This window comes from Mustela nigripes, chromosome 8 (genome assembly GCF_022355385.1).
Source record: "Mustela nigripes isolate SB6536 chromosome 8, MUSNIG.SB6536, whole genome shotgun sequence".
NCBI lineage: Eukaryota > Metazoa > Chordata > Mammalia > Carnivora > Mustelidae > Mustela > Mustela nigripes.
This window is the reverse complement of record NC_081564.1, coordinates 7,925,431-7,949,229: the sequence shown is the minus strand read 5'-3', so window position 1 is coordinate 7,949,229 and position 23,799 is coordinate 7,925,431. Positions and strand designations below refer to the sequence as shown.

General features: G+C 41.4%; 1 protein-coding gene across 2 annotated transcripts; it reads left to right on the top strand.

Annotated features, from left to right (window-relative positions):
* The first annotated feature begins 239 nt into the window (after positions 1-239).
* ANAPC7 (anaphase promoting complex subunit 7) lies at positions 240-22,981 on the top strand. 2 transcript variants are annotated; one of them, XM_059408393.1, is made up of 11 exons: positions 240-443; positions 4,685-4,871; positions 8,071-8,190; positions 11,390-11,501; positions 11,934-12,087; positions 12,814-12,956; positions 14,833-14,950; positions 15,489-15,685; positions 19,213-19,437; positions 20,350-20,500; positions 22,111-22,981. In XM_059408393.1, exons 1-11 carry the CDS (start codon positions 244-246, stop codon positions 22,298-22,300), a joined length of 1,797 nt encoding a protein of 598 aa, XP_059264376.1. In that variant the 5' UTR covers positions 240-243; the 3' UTR covers positions 22,301-22,981. The 2 variants fall into 2 exon arrangements, with proteins under 2 accessions (XP_059264376.1, XP_059264377.1); XM_059408394.1 differs by having other exon boundaries at positions 354-443; positions 4,660-4,871.
* The last annotated feature ends 818 nt before the right edge of the window (positions 22,982-23,799 follow it).

Here is a 23,799-nt window from a genome sequence, read left to right as displayed (position 1 = left end):
AATTGAGCATGTATTCATACTGGAGTGCCTTTTGCCCCACTCGACTGAAAGCCCTCAATAAAGTTTGCAGCTTAGAGAGACATCACATTAGCTAAAACAAAACAAAATAAAACAAAACAAAACCTCACAACCAAATCATTCCACTTCATAGGGTACCTGGGGAAGGAACGAAGTTGTTTTTTTTCCCCTCAGGCACTTCAGTAGTTGCCTGTTTTCCTGGGGGCGGTGCCGCTTGTGGACCTCATGGACCCCGGCGAGGCCGCCATCTTGGAGTCTTCCCTAAGGACCTTCTACCGGCTTTTCGCGCCGCTGCAGCCGCTGCCCGCGGCCTCGCCGGGCAGGATGAATGTGATAGACCACGTGCGAGACATGGCGGCCGCGGGACTGCACTCTAACGTGCGGCTCCTCAGCAGCTTGTTACTTACAATGAGTAATAACAACCCGTGAGTTGAGTGGGGGAGCGGCCTGGGGCTGAGGAGAAAGCGGCGCCGGTTTGGGAGCGGGGTGTGAGGGGCCCTGGGAACTGGCGGGAAGGAGCGACCGCGGGCCTCAGCTGAGGCTTCGGGGTCCGTGACGGCATCGTCGGGCGGAGCCGATGTAGGAACGCAAGTTGAGTTACTCTGCGCTGTGCCATACGTTGGGATGAGCTCCCTGAGGGGGAGGTGGCGAGCGGCGGCTTCGAGAAATGGAAGGCGGAGGCCATGAGGGCGAGGTTGGCTAGGGTTTCCCGAAAGTTGTGAGCGGAGGGTTTCCTGAGGCACCTGTCGCTGGCCACCGCGACTGTCACTCCTCTGGACCGACTCTCTCCCCGTCTCTTTCCCGAAGAACGTTTTCTCGCTCGCCGCAGCTCCAAGAAGCCCACCCAGTCTTGTACCTTCGCCCCCATCTGAGTTAGACTTTTCCCCCTTGAGTGTGTCAGAAGGGTCCACGTTCTGGCCTCCAAAACCCCTGAAAACAGGAGACTCCTTTGATGGGCGGGAGTGGCGCCCTTTTAAGGACAGGCAGGGCCCCTTTCTTGCTTTCAGAGCCGCCGTTTATTAACTCTAATGTCGGATGCAGCACAGGGCTGTTGGCAGCCTTGAGTGCCCGTTGCTCCCCTGCTTACATTCCTCCATTGTACTTAAATTAAAGTTCCTTCCCATGGCCTCGGAGGCCAAACATTTTTCTCCCTGACCTCATTTCGTGTCCTCGGCTCACTGTACGTCGGCCTTGCAAGCAGTTCCTTCTGTTACTTGAACCCACCAGGTTCGTTCTTAGCTCAGGGCTTTGCGTTTGCTGTTTGTCTTGGAGCCCTCCTTGTCAGCGATCTGTATCCTCGGTCAGGTTTCAGTTCAGATAGCCCCTCCTAGGGAACAGCGTCTGTAACTCCGAATTGCCCCGTTACCCTCGCTCTTCCATCCCTTTGCCCTGTTCTGTATTCTGCATCTCTCTTTCAGGTGTGCAGGAGTGTTCATTGTATCAATATATTTTTGAAATGATCGCAGTGAGTCTAGTTAACATCCATCACCACACGGTTAAACTTTTTTTCTTGTGGTGATAACTTTTAAAGATTTTATTTTTATTGATTTGAGAGAGAGAGAGAGAGAGTGAGTTTCCGGGGGGGAAGAGCGAAGGGAGAGGGACAGGCAGACTGCACTGAGCCCAGAGTCCAAATTGGCTGATGTCACAGCCCAGAGATCATGACCAGGGCAGAAATCCAGAGTCTGATGCCCAACCAATTTAGCCACCTAGGCGGCATCCCTCTTAACGCCTAAGGCAGCCAGCACAGTGCCTTTTTGCAGTGAGCACTCGTTTATTGAACGTGCTAAGGAAGTATGTACGACCTTAGGGAGGTAAAGCTGTCCAAATTTACACATTTAGTAAATTTGGAGGAGCCATGATGTCTGGGCTTTGGTCCTTCTGATTTTGAAAACTTTACACTGACCCACCACAGTCTGCTAGTTCTAAGTGGCATAATTGAATTTTCTACTCAGGGTGGACCCATTTGGATTTGGCATGCTCTAGAAGCGGTCTAGGTCAGAAAGGAGAAGCCCCTTAAGTGCCTGTAATGCAGCTGCTGCTGCTCTCTTATTTCCACTCGTGTACCTCTGGACCTCACTATGTGAGACCCATCATTTCACCACCATCTACTTAGTGCTGACAGTAAGGAGCCCTGGTCTCTTTCAGCCTTCTCTGTTTATTCTGGAGCCTTTCAGTTGGTTTTGAGTGATTGGTCAAGGCACACTCCACCATTGGCAACTATGACCAGTTAGTCATTAGTCTTGGTTTTTGAAAATGTTCCAGGATAATAGCAGTTTAATCCTCTGACTCGGCTTAGCCCATATTTCTTTCTATTAGGTTCAACTGGCATTTTCCTAGCTCTAGGGATGTCAGTTTAAATTCTGAACTTTACCGTGTATTATTAGGTGTTCTTATTGAATTAGCACTATACACAGTAAGAAAAATTCAAACAGTATAGAAGAGGTATACATGTAAGTGTCTCTCTGTCCCTGAGTCTTGAACCTCATCCCACCATTTCCATTCTCCAAAGGCAACAACCAGTAACAGTTTCTCCTGTACACAGGAGACACTGTATCATTCCAAAGATCATTTATGGGTGCATAAGTAGACATGTGTTACAGTATATAAATATCTCAGTGCTGGGACGCCTGGGTGGCTCAGTTGGTTAAGCAGCTGCCTTCGGCTCAGGTCATGATCCCAGCGTCCTGGGATCGAGTCCCATATCGGGCTCCTTGCTCCGCAGGGAGCCTGCTTCTCCGTCTGACTCTGCCTTCCACTCTGTCTGCCTGTGCTCGCTCTCTCCCGCTCGCTCTCTCTGACAAATAAATAAAATCTTTAAAAAAAAAAAATAAAAAATAAATATCTCAGTGCTTTCTCTGAGTGTAGTAATATTTTCTGTCAAATCTTATTTCTCAGTAAATATGTAGAATCAAAGGTGGAAGAGATCTTAAGTATCTGGACTATACCTTTAGTCCTTGAATTTGCTTCATAATTTTATATCCTATGTTTAGCCTAGCTATCCTTTTTTTTTAAGATTAAAAAAAATTAAGATAAAATTGACATACCATTAGATTCATTCTTTCAAAGAATACATTTCTGTGGTTTTGAGTATATTCACAGAGTTGTACAATTATCACCATATATATTCCAAACATTTTCATTATCCCCAAAAGAAACCCCGTATCTGTTAGTAAGCCCCCCTAATCCCACTTCCTCCAGTCCCTGGAAACCAGTAATCTCTGGTATCTATTCTTGAGTATCCTTCATTTGTTGACAATTAACTGTTTACAGATTTGACTGTGACTGTTATTTCATTTTAAGTGGCTATAGCTTTCACCTGTCAAAGAAAAACGTGTAAATTCCTCTTAATTTGGCAGGAGTCAGGGCATTGAGGGAGGGGGCTGGAATTGGAGATTAAAAATATATGTGTTTCCCATTAATAATGGTGGCCAGCTTGGAGGCAGTTAATGGTTATGAGCAGTGTTCAACATTAATGAAAAAGTTTTGAAACATTGTTTTACACTGTCCTTAAACCCCTGAGACTCGAGGAGATTAAAATTCTTTTAGTGTTAATAAAGTTTAGTTTTGGGGCTTCTGGATGGCTCAGTTGCTTGGTTGGGCATCTGCTTTCGGATTGGGTCAAGAGTGATCCCAGGATCTTGGGATCGGGGCCCGTCTTGGGCTCCCTCCTCGGCAGGGAGTCTGCTTCTCCCTCTCATTCTGCCTCTGTGCTCTCTATCTCAAAAAATAAGTAAGAAGTCTTTAAAAAAAATTTTTTTTAAATAAAGTTTACTTTTGTATATAAAAAACTTTAATCAAATAGGGCTAGTCCTCTTTCTATCCTATTCTATCCCATTGGCTTATCCTATTCTGTTCTCATTCTTTTTTATATTCCCATCTTCAGTATTTAAAGAATTTTCAGTTCCTTTGAAACCTGTTTTTGTTCAGCACTTTCCAAAAAATGTTTCAAAACAGTGAGGTTTCACTTTTCCAGATTCTTCAACCCTTCTTTGATAGTATTAGTTAAACCATTGTGATTTCTCTCCTTTGTCTATATTATGCTAAAAATTGGTGCCAATATAAGATAGTATGATTATATATCAAACTATTAAGTTAAGAAGACTTTGATGGGGGCCCTTGGGTGGCTCAGTTGGTTAAGTGTCCAACTCTGGGTTTCGGCTAGGTCATGATTTCATGGTCGTGAGATTGAGCCCTGCACCAGGCTTCACACTAAGCTTGGAACCTGCTTAAGATTCTCTTCCTTTCTTTCTTCCCACTCCACTTGTGTACGCTCGCACACGCGTGAGGACACACGCATTCTCTCTTTTTAAAAAAAGTAAAGAGGGTTTGGGCTAAAGGGGAGGAGATATATAACATTTCTCTTTGTATATCTCCATATTATTGAATTTGATTTAGAGGTATCATTACTTTTACAGTAAATAAAGGAGAAAAGTGTATTAAAACTAATTTAAAGCAGTCGCCTAGATGTATTGACCACATTAGCATAGAGTACAACCCTCACGCCTCTCATTTTAGGGACTAGCACTTAAGGTGCAGTGACTTTTGTAAACTGTCATTACATAAGGGTTTATGCTAGACTTATGTGCGTAGATACTAAGGAAGGGTGTCTTATCTAACATTTCAAAATAACCCATGTAGGGGGTATATTTTCTTTGTTTTCTAGTGAGTTATTCTCCCCATCTCAGAAGTACCAGCTTTTGGTGTATCATGCAGATTCTCTCTTTCATGATAAGGAATATCGGAATGCTGTGAGTAAGTATACCATGGCATTACAGCAGAAGAAAGCCCTGAGTAAAACTTCAAAAGTGAGACCTTCAACTGGTAATTCTGCATCTACTCCACAAAGTCAGGTAAATGGAGATGGAATTCTGATTTTTTTTCCTTCGAGAGTGAGAGACTGAAAATTTACAAGACTGCTGATCAGATGTAGAAGATAGAAAAATAAGTAATTTTAAAGGGGAGCTGGCTGGAGAAACAAAGATGGAAAATCAGATGCAAGAATGCGAAATTCATTCTGGATGAATCTAAAAATGGAGTTAAACAATTATATGGGTTCACTGAAGTTCTGCATTGTTCCTTTTATACAAACAATTTTCAGAATCTAAACTTTTTAAATTTAAAGTACAACTTTATTTTTAAGATTTTATTTATTTATTTGACAGAGAGAGACAGTGAGAGAGGGAACACAAGCAGGGGGAGTGGGAGAGGGAGAAGCAAACCCGCTGAGCAGGGAGCCCGATGCAGGGCTTGATCTCAGGACAGGACCCTAGGATCATGACCTGAGTAGGAGGCAGATGCTTAACGACTGAGCCACCCAGGCGCCCCAGTACAACTTTTTAAATGTAACTCAGTTTTTAGGATTGTGAGTCCTTAGGGAAATTTATGGGAAATATTCTAAGAATTCTACAGTTTTAGTAACTTGATAATTGAATAAATGAAGGGAAAAATTTTAATTATACAGAGTTCTCCCATTTGACAGGATTATCCTGTTGCTAGTAATTAATCTTAATAGACTCATGAGAGGTTTACAAGGTATATGATATAACCAATGCTGCTTTTTGCAGCAGTTTGTAATGATAAGAAACTAGAAGCAAAAGTTTTCATCAGTGGGGTCTAGTTAGAGCATAGCCATAAGATAGAATGTGTTGGAGCTATTACTTAAGTGAAAAATGAGATAAAGGTGGTGCACATGCTGGTTTGGAAAGAACTATATATATTAGTAACGAAATGAGGTTTGAAGAAATGTTTCAGTACTTTCTGTTTAAAGGGGATAGTTTATAGATATATAAATATATCCTGGTATATGCATAATACACACACACACACGTAATATGCGTGAAAGATTTTGCGTGTTTGAAGGAAAGCAATTTCACAGTGGAAAGATTTAGGGAGAGGGAAACTTTAACCTTGCAATTTGTTTTTTGTTGTTGTTGTTGTTGTTTTTAAAGATTTTATTTATTTATTTGACAGACAGATCACAAGTAGGCAGAGAGGCAGGCAGAGAGAGAGGAGGAAGCAGGCTTCCTGCAGAGCAGAGAGCCCGATGAGGGGCTCAATCCCGGCACCATAGGATCATGACCTGAGCCGAAGGCAGAGGCTTTAACCCACTGAGCCACCCAGGCACCCCTAGTTGCTCTATTTTTAAAGCCTCTAGATTTTCATCTTGTTGTCTCCTTATGTAAACCCTTGTTTTTTATTGTTAAAGAGTTGATTGCCAGGATTTTCTGTTTTATTTATTTTATTTTTGTTTATTTTATTTTTAAAATTTATTTGTTTGAGAGAGAGAGAGTCAGAGGGAGACAAGCAGATTCCTCAGGCAGCAAGCCTGGTGCCGGACTCTCTCCCAGGACCCTGAGATCATGACCTGAGCCGAAATCAGGAGTCAGACTCTTAGCCAACTGAGCCACCTAGGCACCCCTATTTTATGTTTTCAAAGTAATCTGTATGCCCAGTGTGGGGCTCAAACTCACAACCTCAAGATCAAGAGTTGTATTCTCCACTGACTGAGTCAATGAGGTCCCCCCAGGATTTTCTGTTTTCTGGCACTGAATGGATGTCATGTATATTATCCACGTAGGGTCATTCATAGAAGTAGCTAACTTTAGAGTTTTCAGTATGCTAAGCACCATGCTAAACCTTTTATGTTAATTAAATAATCTTTAAGAATTTTTTTGACCTTGGGGCACGTGGGTGGCTCAGTGGGTTAAGCCGCTGCCTTCGGCTCGGGTCGTGATAGGTTCCTGGGATCGAGTCCCTCATCGGGCTCTCTGCTCAGCAGGGAGCCTGCTTCCCTCTCTCTCTCTCTGCCTGCCTCTCCGTCTACTTGTGATTTCTCTCTGTCAAATAAATAAATAAAATCTTTAAAAAAAAAAAAAAGAATTTTTTTGACCTCATATTAAAAAAAATTTTTTTTTTAAGGTTTTTTTTTTTTTTTTTTAAGTTTTTGTTTTAATTCCAGTTAGTTACCTTTACAGTATCATATTAGCTTCAGGTATACAGTAAGTAATTCAACACTTGCATACATCACCCTGTTCTCATCACGACTTAATGCTCATCGCCTATTTAACCCATTCCCTCACCTCCCTCCCCTCTGGTAATTATCAGTTCTCTATAATTAATCTAAGGAATTTTTTAAAAAATTAAGACACAGTGTCATAAAATTAAGATTTCCAGAACATTTTTATCACCCTGGAAAATTCCCATGCCTGTTCCCTCCTCTGTAACTTGCCTCTGGGAATCACTAGCCCCTCTGTCTCTATGGATTTGTATGTTCTGGTCATTTTGTAGAAATGGAATCATAAACATGTGACCTTTTGTGTCTGGTTTCTTTTACTTTAGTATAATGTTTTCAGATTTGATCCATGTTATAGCATGACTCAGTTCTTCGTTCTTTCCTTTTTATTGCCAAGTAATACTCCATTTGTATGGGGATGCCTGGGTGGCTCAGTCAGTTAAGCATCTGCCTTTGGCTCAGGTTATCATCTCAGGGTCCAGGGATCAAGCCTTTAGTTGGACTCCCTACTCAGTGGGGAGTCTGCTTCTCCCTTTCTCTCTGCTCCTTCCCACCCATTCGTGCTCACTCTTGCTCTCAAATAAATAAATCTTAAAAAAAAATACAGCATTGTATGGATATGCCATATTTTAGGTATTCTTTAGTTGATGGGCATTACTTCGCCCTTTTTGTCTGTCATTATAATGTTGGAATGGACATTTGTGTGCACGTTGTTTTTTTTTTTTTTTTTTTTTTTTTTTTTTTTTTAAAGTAGTCTCCATGCTGTGCATGGAGCCCAACGTAGGGCTTAAACTCATGACCCTGAGATCAAGACCTGAGCTGAAATCAAGAGTGAGTGGCTTAACTGATGGAGCCAACCAGGTGCCCCAACATTTGTGTGTAGGTTTTTGTGCAGACATAGGTTTTCAGTTCTCTTGGCTATATGTGCAGGAGCAGAATTCCTGGGTCATATGGTGACTGTATGTATGTATAACATTTTAAAGAACTGCCATACTGTTGAAGTAGTATTTTGAAGAGATGTTTTCATTGCCTCTTAGTGTCTTCCATCTGAAATTGAAGTGAAATACAAAATGGCTGAATGTTACACAATGCTAAAACAAGATAAAGATGCCATTGCTATACTTGATGGGATCCCTTCAAGACAAAGGACTCCCAAAGTAAGTTGAAATAACAATTTGTTACATAATATTCTGCCCGGTCCTTCCAACCCACTTCCTCCTTGTTTTCTCCATGCCTAGGGAGTCCATCTGAACATTTTACTCTTGACTCACTTTGTTCCCCTATTAATGGAGTGGATGAGGTTCAGAGAGAAGAATTACTTTCTTATGAAACCCTGAAAATTAAGCTGATGAAAATGATAGCTGGAGAATACTACAAGTGTTCTTCATTCTTTGGTATCTTACCAGAGGAAATAATAATTTGCAAATGCTTCCATGTGGCAATGGTTCTTTTTTTTAAAAAACCTCATCTTTTGCATGCTGTAGGTATACGCAGATACGCCTACAGCACGATAATGATAATTGATAGTGAATGAGCTTATCAATCCTTTTGTTTTAAAATCCAAGATTACAAAATCTTTATGTACTTATGTGTATGTGGGATATATATTTGTGTTTGATTTGGCAACATATTACAATCAATAGAATACCTTCTGCCAAAATCAAGAGATCTGGTATCTTGTCTGAGTTTAGGCCATACAAGCTATGAACGGTGTAGTGTGAACTTGGGCAAGTTACCAATCTGAACTTTTACTTTTTTTAATTTATAAAATGAGGTTAATAATACTTTTCTCTGCTGACCTTTGGAAAAATAAATAAGTTCATATGTGAAAGAGTACTTTTAAAAATAATATTCTGTAAGGAGTATCATATCGGGTATCTTTGATTACAGTTTGTTTTGAGTCCAGTTTAGACAAACAGTGAGAATCCTTGTTCTTAGTATTGAATTCACATCAGTAGCTAATACTCTAACATATGCTCTCATGTGGCCTGCCTTCCTCACTTCATTAAAGACCCATTCGGTGCAACTTGTGCTTAACAGTGAATTTTATATGTAAAATGTCTCTGTACCTCCTCCTGCCCTTAAAAGGAGCCCAAGCAGTGGTGTATTCGTGTTTTTTCACCTAAGTGTTGCTGAGTTTTAAAGTAACCAGTCAAACTTGACGAGAATGTGTTTAAGCATCTCCTTATATTGAGAATTTATTTACTATTTTCTGAGTATCTTAAAAAATAAGCTATTTCCTAGTTTTTTTAATGCTAGTAAGGACATTTGGAAGCATATTATAGACCAACCTGTTTCATAATGAGCTTGGAGGCTATATACTAAGTGGTTTTCTGATACACTATGAAAGATTTATCCCAAGTATTATTTTTTTGTGTATGTGTAGAGTGTCTTCCTTTCGGAAGATGCCGTTTTGAATGATGTCTTTTCCTTATCTTATTGGAAATGTACCACAGTTTCCTCAATGCCTTGAGAGTGGGGACATTTTTTGAAAATGAGTAATGGCAAATAAACTCAGTTTGTGGTATCCAGCACTTTGGTGTTTAAAGCTGTGTTTTAAGAGGGACTAGCAGAATCCACATTTGTGAGGAGTACATATCCATCATTCTGTAGAGCTGTTGTAGCCAGGAACAAACAAAGATGTGTGCCTCAAACATAAACCTATAATATTTACAGTTTTTCTTTCTTGTCCGTTAGGGAGTTAACTGGCTTCTCAGTCTGTGTAAAGGACAAGGAAGTGAGTCAAAATACGTCTAAATGAACGTCTGTTAATGTATGGTAAACACCACCACACATTTCTTCACATTTTAAAGGAAAATTCCAGTGTGAGATTATTATATCTTGGTAAATCTTCAACTTTTAAGAGTAAACATATCAACATACCATTTCTCACTTATTTTTAAGAAAAAGATGACTGCTTGTATTTATAACTGGTGTAATGTGGCTTTGTGATGTTCCCAAGTAAGGGTCTGTCTTAAAAAGAATTGACTTTCTCATAGGTAGTATTTAAAACTCATTTTGAAGTGACAGGTAGTCTAAAGGGAATTTTAATATTTGTTGAGACAGATGGTCTCTTGGTCATAGTTAATAACAAGCAGTCAAGAAAGGATCTTAAATTTAACCTTTTATTCTTTTCAAGTATTGACACTAATACTGGAGTTTTCCTTTAAGTATTTTCTTTTGCATTTTCAACATAGCCTGAAATGGAAAAGCTGAGGCCAAATAAAGTTTTATGTCTAGTATTTCATTTATTTCATTATTTGAATCATCAGTATGGATTAATGCCATACTAGATTGTTTTTATACTGTAAGTCATAATTAGAGCAGATGTTTTTCATCTTCAGAGCCACTCTTTTGAATAAAAATCTGGCGTACCAGGCTACAAATAACCGAAGAGATTGGGGATTAGCTTTTTGTGTGTCCTCATGTTGATTGCTTCCTTAGGTTAATGATCTGGCAAACACTGCTATGTTTAAGATCTATTAATTTTAAATTGGAATGTTTTTTTTTTTCTCTCTCTCTCCTATTAAGAAGATCATTTACTTTCCCTGTAACTTCTACGTTCTTTGAAACTTTTAGGTTTTCTTAGATTTTCCTTGTGTTTTCAGAAAGGGTTATTTTAGAAGAGCTCTACTGAGTAACAAATTTGAATTGCACTAAAAATGCATTTACTGGATTTAAATGATGTAGCTAATCTCTGGATAATTGTATCTCCAGAGGTCAGTTAAAGTTTAATTTTTTTAGCTTCACTTTGATGAGTCAGATAGTACCTGTGGGTCTGTGCTTTCAGTGTTAGAAAGGCTAGAGTCTAGCTGCTAGAATAATTGTCAGAGAGAAGCCAAGTATTTAATTCTGTATCTGTCATTTTCTTTTTGGGGAAAATTCATCTGACTTTTCTTAACAAACTACTTTAGGAATTCCTCATTTTCTTATGTGCTGATATTAATTGTATTTAAATTATGTAAACTTGAGCACTCCTAGGGTAATTCATCTTCTGTCTTAAGATCGAAAGAATCAAGGTAATTAGAATTGTGTAAAATTTCTCAAATAAATATTACTCCCATCTCCAGAGGCAGCATCTTTGGTCCAGATAGTACAGGACCTTTTGGTTGGGTAAGTGAGAGGAATTTGATTTTCCTCTTAGAAATGGGAGGATGTAGGAAAAGCGAAGGTAGTGATTTCCTCTGGTTTGAAGAATGGGATTGGTCTTTGTTTATTTCCACAGGGCTGTGGGTAGATTTTCCAGTAAAAAGTAGAATAGTAGCTGGTAATAAAAAATCAGATCTTAATTGATGGTGAGATATTTTCTTTGCAATATACACTTATCTTACTGTCTTTTGTTTTTGTTTATTACAGATAAACATGATGCTGGCAAACCTGTACAAGAAGGCTGGTCAGGAGCGCCCTTCAGTCACCAGCTATAAGGAAGTGCTGAGGCAGTGCCCATTAGCCCTCGATGCCATACTAGGTACAGATCATTCTCAGTCTATTTCTATAGATTGTTTACTCTCTGAGTTGGTAGTTCTCACTCTTAGCTGTACATTAGAATCTGTACATGTCAAGGGCACCTGGCTGGCTCAGTTGGAAGAGCTTGTGACTCTTAATCTCGGGGCATGAGTTGAAACCCCATGTTGGGTGTAGAGATTACTAAAAAGGTAAATTTTAAAAAAAGTTTTTTTTTCCATGCCTGACTTCCAGAGAGTAATTCAGTAGACTACTGTTGTCATGTGTTTTTCACAAATCAAGAAATGTTAAATTATGGTGGTTTTGTCATCTGCATCTTGCTTAGAATAGGGAAATGTGTTACCTTGTAGCCAATGGAAAGAGTAGCCTAATGCTTCTTGCATTGTGGAAGAGGGATGCTAAGCTTTACTTATTTCTCGTTTTTTTGTTGGATTAGGTTTGCTTTCCCTTTCTGTAAAAGGCGCAGAGGTGGCATCGATGACAATGAACGTGATCCAGACTGTGCCTAACTTGGATTGGCTCTCTGTGTGGATCAAAGCGTATGCTTTTGTGCATACTGGTGACAACTCGAGAGCAATCAATACCATCTGGTGAGAGCCACAAAGTTAATTCAGTGTTCTTGAGGCCCTTTCCTTCATGCAGATCTGGTATAAAATAGAAATTAGCAAAATAGAAATATGAGATGCTTATTTCTTGGTGTTGCAGCCTGTTGTCCTCTGGCTTAGTTTAGTCTCTTAATGTACTTACTGGTCCTAAGGGTAATAATCTGTTTTGAGGACCTGTTAAAGGTAAACTTCGACCTAGTTCAGCTCTGTATTTGCAAAAGTGGTAACCCTCGCACAGCCAGCTGCCTTAGTTGTCATGCTGGAACCTGGAAGAACATCTTTTTGGATGTCCCAGAAGCGTAGATTGCAGCATCTGACTTGGGTTACCTCTTTACGACTGGGATTTTCTTTCTAGTCAGGTAAAGTCCTAATCCTTGGACTTTGTGTTTTGTGTTATGCAAAGTCACTTTTGAATGACATTACATTTAGGATCATATTGTCCTCTGAAAACCTGCAGCTAGAAGGTTCTTTCTAGGTAATGAGAGAAATTTCTGCTTCATTCTATATATTGGCTTTCTTACTGTGTATAACTTTCTTTAAATCAAGCTCAGAATAAGAAAATCTAGTGTATACCGTTTGTTTGAAAAGCTTTTTATTATGAAAAATGTCATATATATACAAAAGAAAATAGTGCTTATATGCTGTCACCCAGATTCAGAAACTAAGAGGATGCATAATAAATATTAGGGGTCAATGTTTAATATTTTGAAGTTCACTAGAGAAAAAGTCCTTATTGCGTGATAACGTGGACCTGCTGGGAAGCTTAGCAGATCTGTACTTCAGAGCTGGAGACAATAAAAACTCTGTCCTCAAGTTTGAACAGGCGCAGATGTTGGATCCTTATTTGATAAAAGGTAAGTAATTTTTGAGGCATGGTGGAAGTGGCTGCAGAGGGGAAGGTCAGCAAAAAAAGGGCAGACAATGTAGAGTAATATTCTGATACCATTTTTCATAGAAATATTTTGTGAAACTTATTTTAGTAGCCTTTTACCTTTTTTTAGGTCTGCTACATGTCTCTAACACTTGAGTACTTCCATTTTGAGCAGTTGCTTTTGCTTGAACTCAAGCGTCATTTCCAGGCAGATCATTATTTGACTCTTTTTCTTTTAGGAGGGGTAATAGCCCTTCTTTATGATTTATAAATTTATGATGTGCCTGAGATTTTGGATGGCATCCCCAAAACCCCAAAATATCCTTTAGGGCATTTAGCTTTACTGTGTCCTTAGTATACTTAAAAGAGTGTAAGTGAACAGGCAATAATAAAGTAATGAGGTGACTAAAGGAAGTAATTAATCATTAATTAATCATTGGTCTCAAAGATTGTAGCTGAAGGGGTGAGCCGTAGGGACTTCAAAGGGATGAGTGTCCAGTGCCTGGCAGTGAGTGACAGGTAGTGGGAAATAAGGTCTGATAGGTAGGCTGGAATCTGCTTATGAAGTCCCAAAAGAGGCCATCAGAAAAATATGGCCTAGTGACAGTTGTTAGTCCTGGAGACTCTTAAGCCATGAGAACTACAGAGCAGGGAGATGAGAGAACAGATCCAGAAATATGAAATTGTTTGCCCAAGGTCTTGAGACCCTCCTGCCTAGTGCTTATTTATCTTCTCTGAGTTGTCTGTGCCCATGATGAAAATGGTGTGTTAAACATAGTAGTCTGGCAGTAGTTGGCAGCTTGGAGTTGAAAGCTCAGGCCCGAGTTTGAGGCCAGCAGGGAGTATTGCAGTAATCCTGGCAAGATAGACATTTTCCTCGGAGTCTGAAGGGATAACAAGGAATGAAGGGGGATGGTGGTAAGAGATGGGTGACAGCAAGCATGGGACCCTTTTTATTGAGCAGGAGTAAGAATAAGGAGGGAGTAGGGTGATCTTAAATCATCTGGACTCCAAAAAGAACTAGATGCTTTTTTCTGGGATAGGCTACTTTTTCTGAGACTAACCAGCATATTAAGTGTGCACCCTGGACTGTATCTAGGTTTCTTGAAAAGTAATTACATGAAGCCTTTTTGGGCCCTTTCTGGTTTTGAGTTAGGATAACTGTATATCATGTCACAGGTTGTAGTGACAAACAGTTCCCAAAAATACTGGCTTTCACATTGTGAGTTGTGGATCCTTCTCCTCCTTTGCTTTTTAAACTTTTTGGATGTGTTTTGTCTTTTTTAATAGTCTTTTTTTTTTTTTTCCCTCTGGTCACCTGGGTGGCTTGGTCGGTTAAGCGTCTGCCTTTGGCTCAGGTCATGATGCCAGCATCCTCGGATCAAGTACTGCATCAGGCTCCTTGCTCAGTAGGGCGCCTGCTTCTCCCTCCGCCTGCTGCTCCCCTTGCTCCTCCTTATTTAAAAAGTCATTTTTTTAAAAATTTAAGATTTATCTGCCTATTTTAGAGAAGGAGAGAGAGCCTACAAGCCATAGTGGGGGGCAGAAGTTGAGGGAGAGTCTCAAGCAGACTTCCTGCTGAGCACAGAGCCTCATGTGGGGCTTGATCTCACCATCCTGAGACCATGACGGGAGCCGAAATCCGAGAGTCAGACTTCCAACTGACTGAGCCACTCAGGCGCCCCCTTTAGTAGTCATATTGTAGGAAAGTGGGAATGCTAGTAGGAAGAGCTCATCCTGGTGGAAAGGGCTCAGAATATGCTGGAGCTGGGGCTTGAGTGGGGGCTCTGATAAAGGCTGTTGTGCTTTTAATAAAGGACACCTGCTTTTTTTAAAAAAAAAAGACTCTTCCTTTCCAGGAATGGATGTATATGGCTACCTCCTGGCAAGAGAAGGGCGACTAGAGGACGTGGAGAACCTTGGCTGCCGCCTTTTCAATATTTCTGATCAGCATGCAGAGCCCTGGGTGGTCTCTGGGTATGTTTATGCGTTCTCTCTTCTCTCCAGTTTTCAGTACATTCTTTGGGAAATTGTGGTTCCTCCCAAATAGCATATAGGTTGAAAACACAGGTTTAAGAGATAATCAGAATTCAGATCACATTGACTTGGGACACATTAGTTACCTCACTGAGTCTTTTCGCAGACTTTCATGGACTAGGTGTCCACTGGGATAGTGCATCGAGCTCAGCACTGGAAGCCATCAGCGAACAGGCCAGAAGCTGCTGTTTTGTTACTCATCATGGCTTTACAGATTCTTTGAATATCTCTCACTTGATAACATATCCAGATATCAGGTTCTTTCCCATAATTTTTCCCTTCCATATCAGTATTTCCCCTCCAGAATAAATATTTAGATTTTCTTGGTTTTGTCTCTCCTGCCTGCTAATATCTCAGGTTAAAGCTGTAAGTGTGCTTTGTAATAAGGATCATGTAGAGGACCTTCTGTTTGGTTTTGAATGAAGTTTCTTTACCGTTTTCTCTCAGGTAATGTTGCCTTTTTTTTTTTTTCCTCCAGGTGTCATAGCTTTTATAGCAAACGCTACTCTCGGGCCCTCTATTTAGGGGCAAAGGCCATTCAGCTGAACAGTAATAGTGTTCAAGCTTTGCTACTTAAGGGAGCAGCACTTAGAAACATGGGCAGAGTCCAAGAAGCAATAATCCACTTTCGGGAGGCTATACGGCTTGCACCTTGTCGCTTAGATTGTTACGAAGGTAAGATGAAAAAGATGAATGGTGTGAGTCAGTAGGTGTGTAGCATCAACACTCAGGTGGAAGATTTTAATTTTTTTTTTTTTTTTTTTTTTTTTTTTTTTGAGAAAGAGTGCACATGTGCTCACTAGTTCTGGGGGGGAAGGGGCAGAGAGAGAGACAGAGAGAATCTTAAGCATGCTCCATACCCAGCGCGGGGGCTTGATCTCACAACCCTGAGATCATGACCTGAGCCAAAATCAAGATTTTTTTTTAAGATTTTATTTTTTATTTGACACAGAGTGAGAGAGGGAACACAAGCAGGGGGAGTGGGAGAGGGAGATGCAGGCTCCCCACTCAGCAGGGAGCCCAATGCGGAGCTCTATCCCAGGACACTGGGGTCATGATCTGAGCCAAAGACAGACGCTTAACAACTGAGCTACCCAGGCGCCCCATCTGGGGGTACTTTTAAAAAATCCTCATGCTACCAGTACTACCAGTACTGCCAGGACTGTACTGAGTACTACCTAAATCAGAAATCCAGTACTAAATCCAGTACTACCTAAATCAGAATATTGCATTTGGGAGATGGGCACTGATATTTTTTTGAAGACCCCAGGTAATGCCAATATGTGGTCAAGTTTGCATTACACATTTTAAAATTCATTTAGGATTTTCACTGGACCTTCAGAATTTTTTTTTTATTCTCTTTTCCTGGTTTTTGGTGAAGGAGTAGTTAGGGTTTTTTGGTCCTATTTTTATTTCTTAAACGTGGCCCACTCCTTAATGTGAGTCTATGCTGGCACTGTGCTAGATCGCTTAGTTATGTCTTTATTCTTTTTTATTTTTATTTTTTTTTAAAGATTTTATTTATTTATTTGACAGAGAGAAATCACAAGTAGGCAGAGAGGCAGGCAGAGAGAGAGAGGGAAGCAGGCTCCCTGCTGAGCAGAGAGCCCGATGCGGGACTTGATCCCAGGACCCTGAGATCATGACCTGAGCCGAAGGCAGCGGCTTAACCCACTGAGCCACCCAGGCGCCCTCTTTATTCTTTTTTAATAGTTGTTTTACCTCGGCCAGAAATGTTACTCAAAGGGTAACTTCATATCCATATGACAGTGTTGGTTGTGGGAACTAGTCAGTTCATTGTGACCTCCTGAGTGGGCACGATCATGGTCAAACTTTGTTTTGTTACATACTATTTTAAGTTCATGTGAACTGACCCTAGGAGTTCAGAGGAGCTATGCCAGCTTCAGCAACATTTGGTGACTCAGTCACAGATGTTAAAATAGATCTTATAAGATGCATTTCCTCCAAAGCATATTTCTGTAAGAATTTAAAAATAAACCCAGGAGTCTAAGAGTGACTTGCTCTTAACAGGAAGATGAGTTCAGATTTGAGGAAATTTGAAAGTTGGGTAAAGAACGAAATCTGCTTAGATAGAGAACTGTGTGTATTGTGGATTTGTTCTTAAAGTATCCCCAGCAAACCATGTTTTTGGTTCTAGATTAGGTTTTTAAAGATTTTTATTTATTTATTTGATAGAGAGAGATCACAAGTAGGCAGAGAGGCAGGCAGAGAGAGAGGGGGAAGCAGGCTCCCCGCTGAGCAGAGAGCCTGATGTGGGGCTCGATCCCAGGACCCTGAGATCATGACCCGAGCCGAAGGCAGAGGCTTAAACCACTGAGCCACCCAGGTGCCCCTAAATTTTTGATCCTAAAACTAACTTCCTAGTCTCTCAGCTGTTTTTATCACGCTAATTCCTTTCTACTGCATATCAGTTTCACAAGAGCCCAGGAGTACAGTTAAATAGCGAACTCCACGATGCTTGGAAAGAGTGATGGTTAGAGTCATTGGGAGCAGAGGACCTTCTCCGGGTTCTCCAGATTACGCTCTCTGGTGCTTCTCGCAGCCTCTAGTCAAGCTTCCTTTATTGGTGGAGGCATTGGAGTCATGAAGAGCATTCCTTCCATTTCCTTCTGAAGCTCCAAGAGGGCCGTTAGCAGGGAAATAAAACTGCTCAGTAGTTACAAACAACCATATTCTTTTGTTGTTGTTGTTTTAAAGATTTTATTTATTTATTTGACAGAGAGAAATCACAAGTAGATGGAGAGGCAGGCAGAGAGAGAGAGAGGGAAGCAGGCTCTCCGCTGAGCAGAGAGCCCGACGCGGGACTCGATCCCAGGACTCTGAGATCATGACCTGAGCCGAAGGCAGCGGCTTAACCCACTGAGCCACCCAGGCGCCCTGTTGTTGTTGTTTTAAATTATTTCTTTATTTGACAGATCACAAGTAGGCAGAGAGGCAGGCAGTAGGGGAGGGGGCCTGCCCCCTAATGAGCAAGGAGCCTAACGCAGGGCTCGATCCCAGGACTCTGAGATCATGACCTGAGCTCAAGGCAGAGGCTTAACCCACTGAGCCACCCAAGTGCCCCTAAACAACCATATTTGGAATCCAGCACATTGGCCCGAAGAGTTAGGTAATGTCTGGTTCAGCACCATAGTGTGTGGCAGATGTGCACAGATGTCATAAATGCTGCTAGGGCGGAGGAGTACGCAGACAGAATCTGCCGGGGGTGCGTGGGTTTGGGTTTAAGCTGTTTTTCTGTTTTGTACTTTGTGTCAAAAAGTACTTCCTCTGTTCTCAAGTTCTTGGCAAGAAGAGTTGAGAGTTGTCTCTGCTTGAAGTGTCCCCATTGGGCATCTTGTTGTGGGTGTGGTAAGAGGCAGAAGCTGCCAATCTCAGTGTATTTGGTATATCTGATAAGCGTTTTCCATCTAGGTTAGGGAAACCCTCAGCAAATGTCTTTGAGATAACTTTTATGTTTCAAATGAAAACCTGTTCTTCTTAGGTTGCTCCCTAGGTCCATTAGTAGAAATTACACTAAAATAGTAGTCTTGTAGAATTGGACATTCACTTGCAACTGTCATTTCTCCCACGTAAGCCTAGGACTAGAGGTGACTGGATACAGCCAGAAATTAATAGCTCATTAAGAGGCAATGGAACCGGGCGCCTGGGTGGCTCAGTGGGTTAAGCCGCTGCCTTCGGCTCAGGTCATGATCTCAGGGTCCTGGGATTGAGTCCCGCATCAGGCTCTCTGCTCAGCAGGGAGCCTGCTTCCTCCTTTCTCTCTCTGCCTGCCTCTCTGCCTACTTGTGATCTCTCTCTGTCAAATAAATATATAAAATCTTTAAAAAAAAAAAAAAGGCAATGGAACCATATGCTTTGTTGTCAGCATCATCTCTGTTTCAAGTAATGATTAAGGTCATGTTTATTCCTCTAACATTCAGCTGGGCTGCCTACCTGCTTTGTTTTACTTCTACCTGTTTGTTTCCTTTGCTAACTAAAGGTGCCTTTGCAGTGCATGCAGCCTTTTTCTACATCCCTGAAGTGCTCTGAGGAGCACTTCTTGTTCCATCTCCGTACTCTCTAATGTCATCAGTTTTCCCCTGGCCTGCCCTTTGTCTGAAGCTTTGCAATTTGGAAGACTGTCAGCGTGGAAGCATTGCTTAGAATGGTAGTGTGGTTAAACTTTTTTTAAATTTTTTCAGGTCTCATTGAATGTTACTTGGCTTCCAACAGCATTCGCGAAGCAATGGTAATGGCTAACAACGTTTACAAAACTCTGGGAGCAAATGCACAGACCCTTACCCTTTTAGCCACTGTTTGTCTTGAAGACCCAGTGACACAGGAGAAAGCCAAAACTTTATTAGATAAAGCCCTGACCCAAAGGCCGGATTACATTAAGGCTGTGGTGAAAAAAGCAGAACTACTTAGTAAGTGTATCTTACTTAATTCCCTTCTGTTGTTATTTGTATAAAACCTGGTTTCATTTGGATTTCCTGGTCCCAGCTGGTTACAGATGACCAGACAGGTGTGTGCCTTTTGTAGCAAGTTTGGTGTGAATTGGTTTATATTTAGCACAACCAAATGTAGATGGTTTAGACTGGCTTGGATTGGCAGTGACTCACTTTTTGAGTGGCTCAAACCAGCTATACTTGGTTGGTACCTGTTCAGCTCACTTTGATCTGGTTTTGGTTGTCCTGAACTAGTTTGGGCTGAATATAACTGGTTTTATTTTATTTATTTATTTATTTATTTTTAAATGATTGGATGTGCATGCTATTTTTTTTTAATATTTTATTTATTTATTTGACAGAGATCACAAGTAGGTAGAGAGGCAGGCAGAGAGAGAGGGAAGCAGGCTCCCCGCTGAGCAGAGAGCCCGATGTGGGACTCGATCCCAGGACCCTGAGATCATGACCTGAGCCGAAGGCAGCGGCTTAACCCACTGAGCCACCCAGGCGCCCTAGAACTGGTTTAAGCCAGCTCGAACAGTTTTGACCCATCTGGATTTGCTTATGACTTTTCCTTTCTTAGTCCTGATTTATGATGAAATCCTGGGTTTGGGCTAGTTTGGTAAATAAAATGCATTTTGGCTTTTTGTTTGAACTTAGTTTAAGAGTATAATTTAAAAAATCAGATCTCAGGCTCCACGTTTCTTAATGGAATAGGAAGTCATATAAACTTGTTCTTATTTCTTGCCATACCACTCTTCTCTTAAGGACATCTACAAAGAGATTATTGGATTTTGATCATTGTTGTGCTTTTGTTTATATAATTTGAGATGGGAGTATATTTTCAGAATGTTGTGTTAAGTAGGAAAATGAGGAACTTTTTCTTTTCAGGCAGAGAACAGAAATATGAAGATGGAATTGCTTTGCTGAGGAACGCACTAGCTAATCAGAGTGACTGTGTCCTGCATCGGATCCTAGGAGATTTCCTTGTAGCTGTCAATGAGTATCAGGAGGCAATGGACCAATATAGTATAGCACTAAGGTAGGCACTTAGCCTCCCATGGGGGGAAGGTCAATGAGGGGAAGAGGAGGCAGGGAACTATGTGATAGGAGTTCTGGAAACGCTTTTGTGCCCATGGTTGAAAACAGAGTAATAACAGTAATGGTAGAAGAGTTATTTGTGAGTACATAACTTCTAAGAAAAAAAAAAAAAAGTCATAAAGCATATTATAAGCAACTTTAAAGAACTGTTTCACTCATAACCAGCCCATACCACTATATCATCTGTTTTCATTTGTATAGATCATCTTCCTGGCTTTGCCCACACATAAACATATTTTTATAGGGTATATGTAGTATATATTTTATATTCTGCTTTTTCAAATCAAAAGTATTGTAAGTACTTTCCCATGTTTCTACTTACTGTAGTAACGAACTTAAGCGCTGAAGTTTGAATATTACCTTCACCTGTTATCTTGGGCAAGTTACTAACAAATTTGTCTATATCTACCTTATTAGGTATTAAGTGATTAAATGAGGATTAAATTATTATTCCATGTAAAGCTCTTAGTGCTGTGCCTGGTACATGGTAAATACTAAATAAATAGTGGTATTCTTACTGTTTAATATAGAAGTGATTTTTTTGAGGGTTGTCTGTGTGTCTGTAAGATTATGGTGAAGGCCTGTCTTTAATCGAGTCTGATCACATCCATTTATTTGTTCAGCACTTGAGCACCTGGCATCTCAGTAACCACTGGGTATGCTGCGATTCTGGGAACTCTGAGTCGCAGGCATGTAGACTGATCAATGTCACGTGCTAAGTGCTTTCATAGTAGTCTCTAGAAGGCAAGTTGGGAGTCCCAAGGGTGCGGAGCCCTGGGTATGGGTGAGAGTTGTATGGAGGGTTTCAGAGGTTACAAATCAATCTGTAGTTACATAAGTAGAGGTGGAATTTGCTAGCGACTGGACATCTCCTGGCCTTGGTGATAATCACAAAGGCTAGAGGAAGAATTGCTTAGAAGCCAAGTAAATAAATGTTCTGGAGACTCTGAACTTTGGGAATTTTGGCAAGTGTAGTGATTCTTAGCTGCTAAACTCACGTGCCCGAGTAGAGGTAGCTTTGGGTCCTGGGGTCTAACCTAGGAGCTGACAGATGTGGTCCATGGTAAGCATGACAATTTTGGTTGACTACTAAAATGCTGATGTGGTTAATTATATCATAAGAACATGAAACAACTTCACTCACAGAAAAATAAGTATTTTTTTTGTAACTTTGTAGCTTAAAAATCTGATACTGTTAAGAAATTACATTTGAATTTTTCTGTTAATGGTTGTTTGCTGCTTTTTCATTTGTGTTATCTAGTATTTTCCTCTAGCAGAATGCTGGGGTAAGAAGTGTGAAAATTTATAAGAAATACGTGGAGAAAAGTCCAACTGAGATTTCTAAAAATTAGGACAAGACACCTATTTTCACTTCTAGTGGTGGACTCCCTCGATCTCGCCTGTGGAACCAGAGTTATTTGGAGAGGCCAGGCGTTAGCAGTTTCTCTGTGACTGGGTGGTCATTTCACTGCCGTGCCAGGGAGATGACGCATCAGCCAGCAAGAAGCAAGGCAGAGATTCAGGCCTCTCCTTTGTTTTGTTGTCCCCTAGTTTGGACCCCAATGACCAGAAGTCTCTAGAGGGGATGCAGAAGATGGAGAAGGAGGAGAGTCCCACGGATGCCACTCAGGAGGAGGATGTGGACGACATGGAAGGGAGTGGGGAAGAAGGGGACCTGGAGGGCAGCGACAGTGAGGCGGCCCAGTGGGCTGACCAGGAGCAGTGGTTCGGCATGCAGTGAGGCAGGCGGCAGCTCTCTGGCCACACTGGCCTGCCCTGCTCTGAGCACTTCCGTGGACTGAAGGAGCCCGGAGGAGCCCGCTCTCTGGGAGGACAATGATTCCGCATGTAATTGCAGCAGGGGTTTCTACCCCTTGCTCCATATTTCTAGTAGTGAATTCATTTTTAAAAACTGAGCCTGACCGACCTTCCATATATCTCTGTCCTCCCCTGCTCCAGTCAGGGAGGATCGAGGGAGCTCTCTGGGAGGCCTGCAGATGTGCCAGGGCTTCTGGGACAGAGTGCTTTTTATATAACTAATTTCTAAATCTGAAAGCTTGAGGAATAGACAGAGTTTTGTCTGTGACATTGTGGGTGAGTTATAAGAGTGACCTATCACCCAGAGCAAGAGTGTCCTTCCCCATGTCAGACAGCAGCATGGGCTGGCGCTTTCGGAGAGGGTTTCCTGTTCCGGAAATCATCATCCTGAGCTGTCCAAACTTCCCCAGTAACCTTGCTTCCTTCTGCAATGTTAGTAATGCCTTAAGCTGACAGTTGCTATTTTGCAGAACAATTTTCCTATTTGCTAATCTGGTAACTTGCCTATGAGCCTGGGCCGGATCTGAGAAAGGGGTGTGACCTAGAGCATGAACAGAGGCACACCTGGGGTAATTAACTAATAAAACTGTTTTTTGTACAGTAATGGTGTTGGGTTGATCAGAATGGAAGCCCTTTATAGATTCTTATTTTTCTTTTTTGGGGGGGTGGGGTTCTCTGATTCACAATGCATTGATTCAGCCCCAGAATTATTTGCCAGAATTATTTGCCTTTCTTCCCAGAATGTTGGGAGCCAGGAAAATTGGGAACTTTGGGGAACACTGAGCTGGTTCACCCATTTGCATTTCTGATTGGTTAAATTCTCCTGGGGCAGAGTCTTTGGCCTGATTGTGGCTGGTTCTGCCCAGTTCTGTCAAGGGCACTGAACAGGTCTTATGGCATTCTGTCACGGGATCAACAGGGGGCACATTCCCTGCGCTTGGTGCTGGGAGATTTCACCTACCCTCCTCTTAAGACGCCATGCTTTTCACTGTACCCTGAACTTGGAGGTGAAGGTGGGGAGAACGGTACAGTTAGCCCGAAATGCTCACTGAAACAAAATTAGTCAAAGGTGGTACAAAATGTGATTTTGATATACATGGGAAGTTCTGTGCTACAGTGTAAAAACAGTGGAAGTGTTCAGTAGTTTAGGAGCTCAGAACATGATAACTACAACTTCAAATGGGCAAAAATGTTACTGTTCTGAGTATCTTTCAGTATGAGACTCAAAGCCTGGGCAGCACCATTTGATCAAGCAGTTTTTAAAGATCCCAGCTAGCCGCTGGGGGCGTTCCAGGTGAGCTTGCCGCGGGGCGAGACGCTGCTCATCAGCCTGGATGCTTGCTCTGAGTGTAGCTTCATGGCCTTCGGCTTCCTCTTAGCAGCTGTTACCAGTCAGTGCGTTGGGAAAAAAGGTGAAACCTT

Bases quoted from the DNA above. Each gene is read 5' to 3' on its own strand.
- ANAPC7 (XM_059408393.1), top strand. From the start codon at position 244: ATGGACCCCGGCGAGGCCGCCATCTTGGAGTCTTCCCTAAGGACCTTC. The intron at 19,438-20,349 runs GTAAGTGTATCT...TTTTCTTTTCAG, and splicing joins GAAAAAAGCAGAACTACTTA to GCAGAGAACAGAAATATGAA. The intron at 20,501-22,110 runs GTAGGCACTTAG...GTTGTCCCCTAG, and splicing joins CAATATAGTATAGCACTAAG to TTTGGACCCCAATGACCAGA.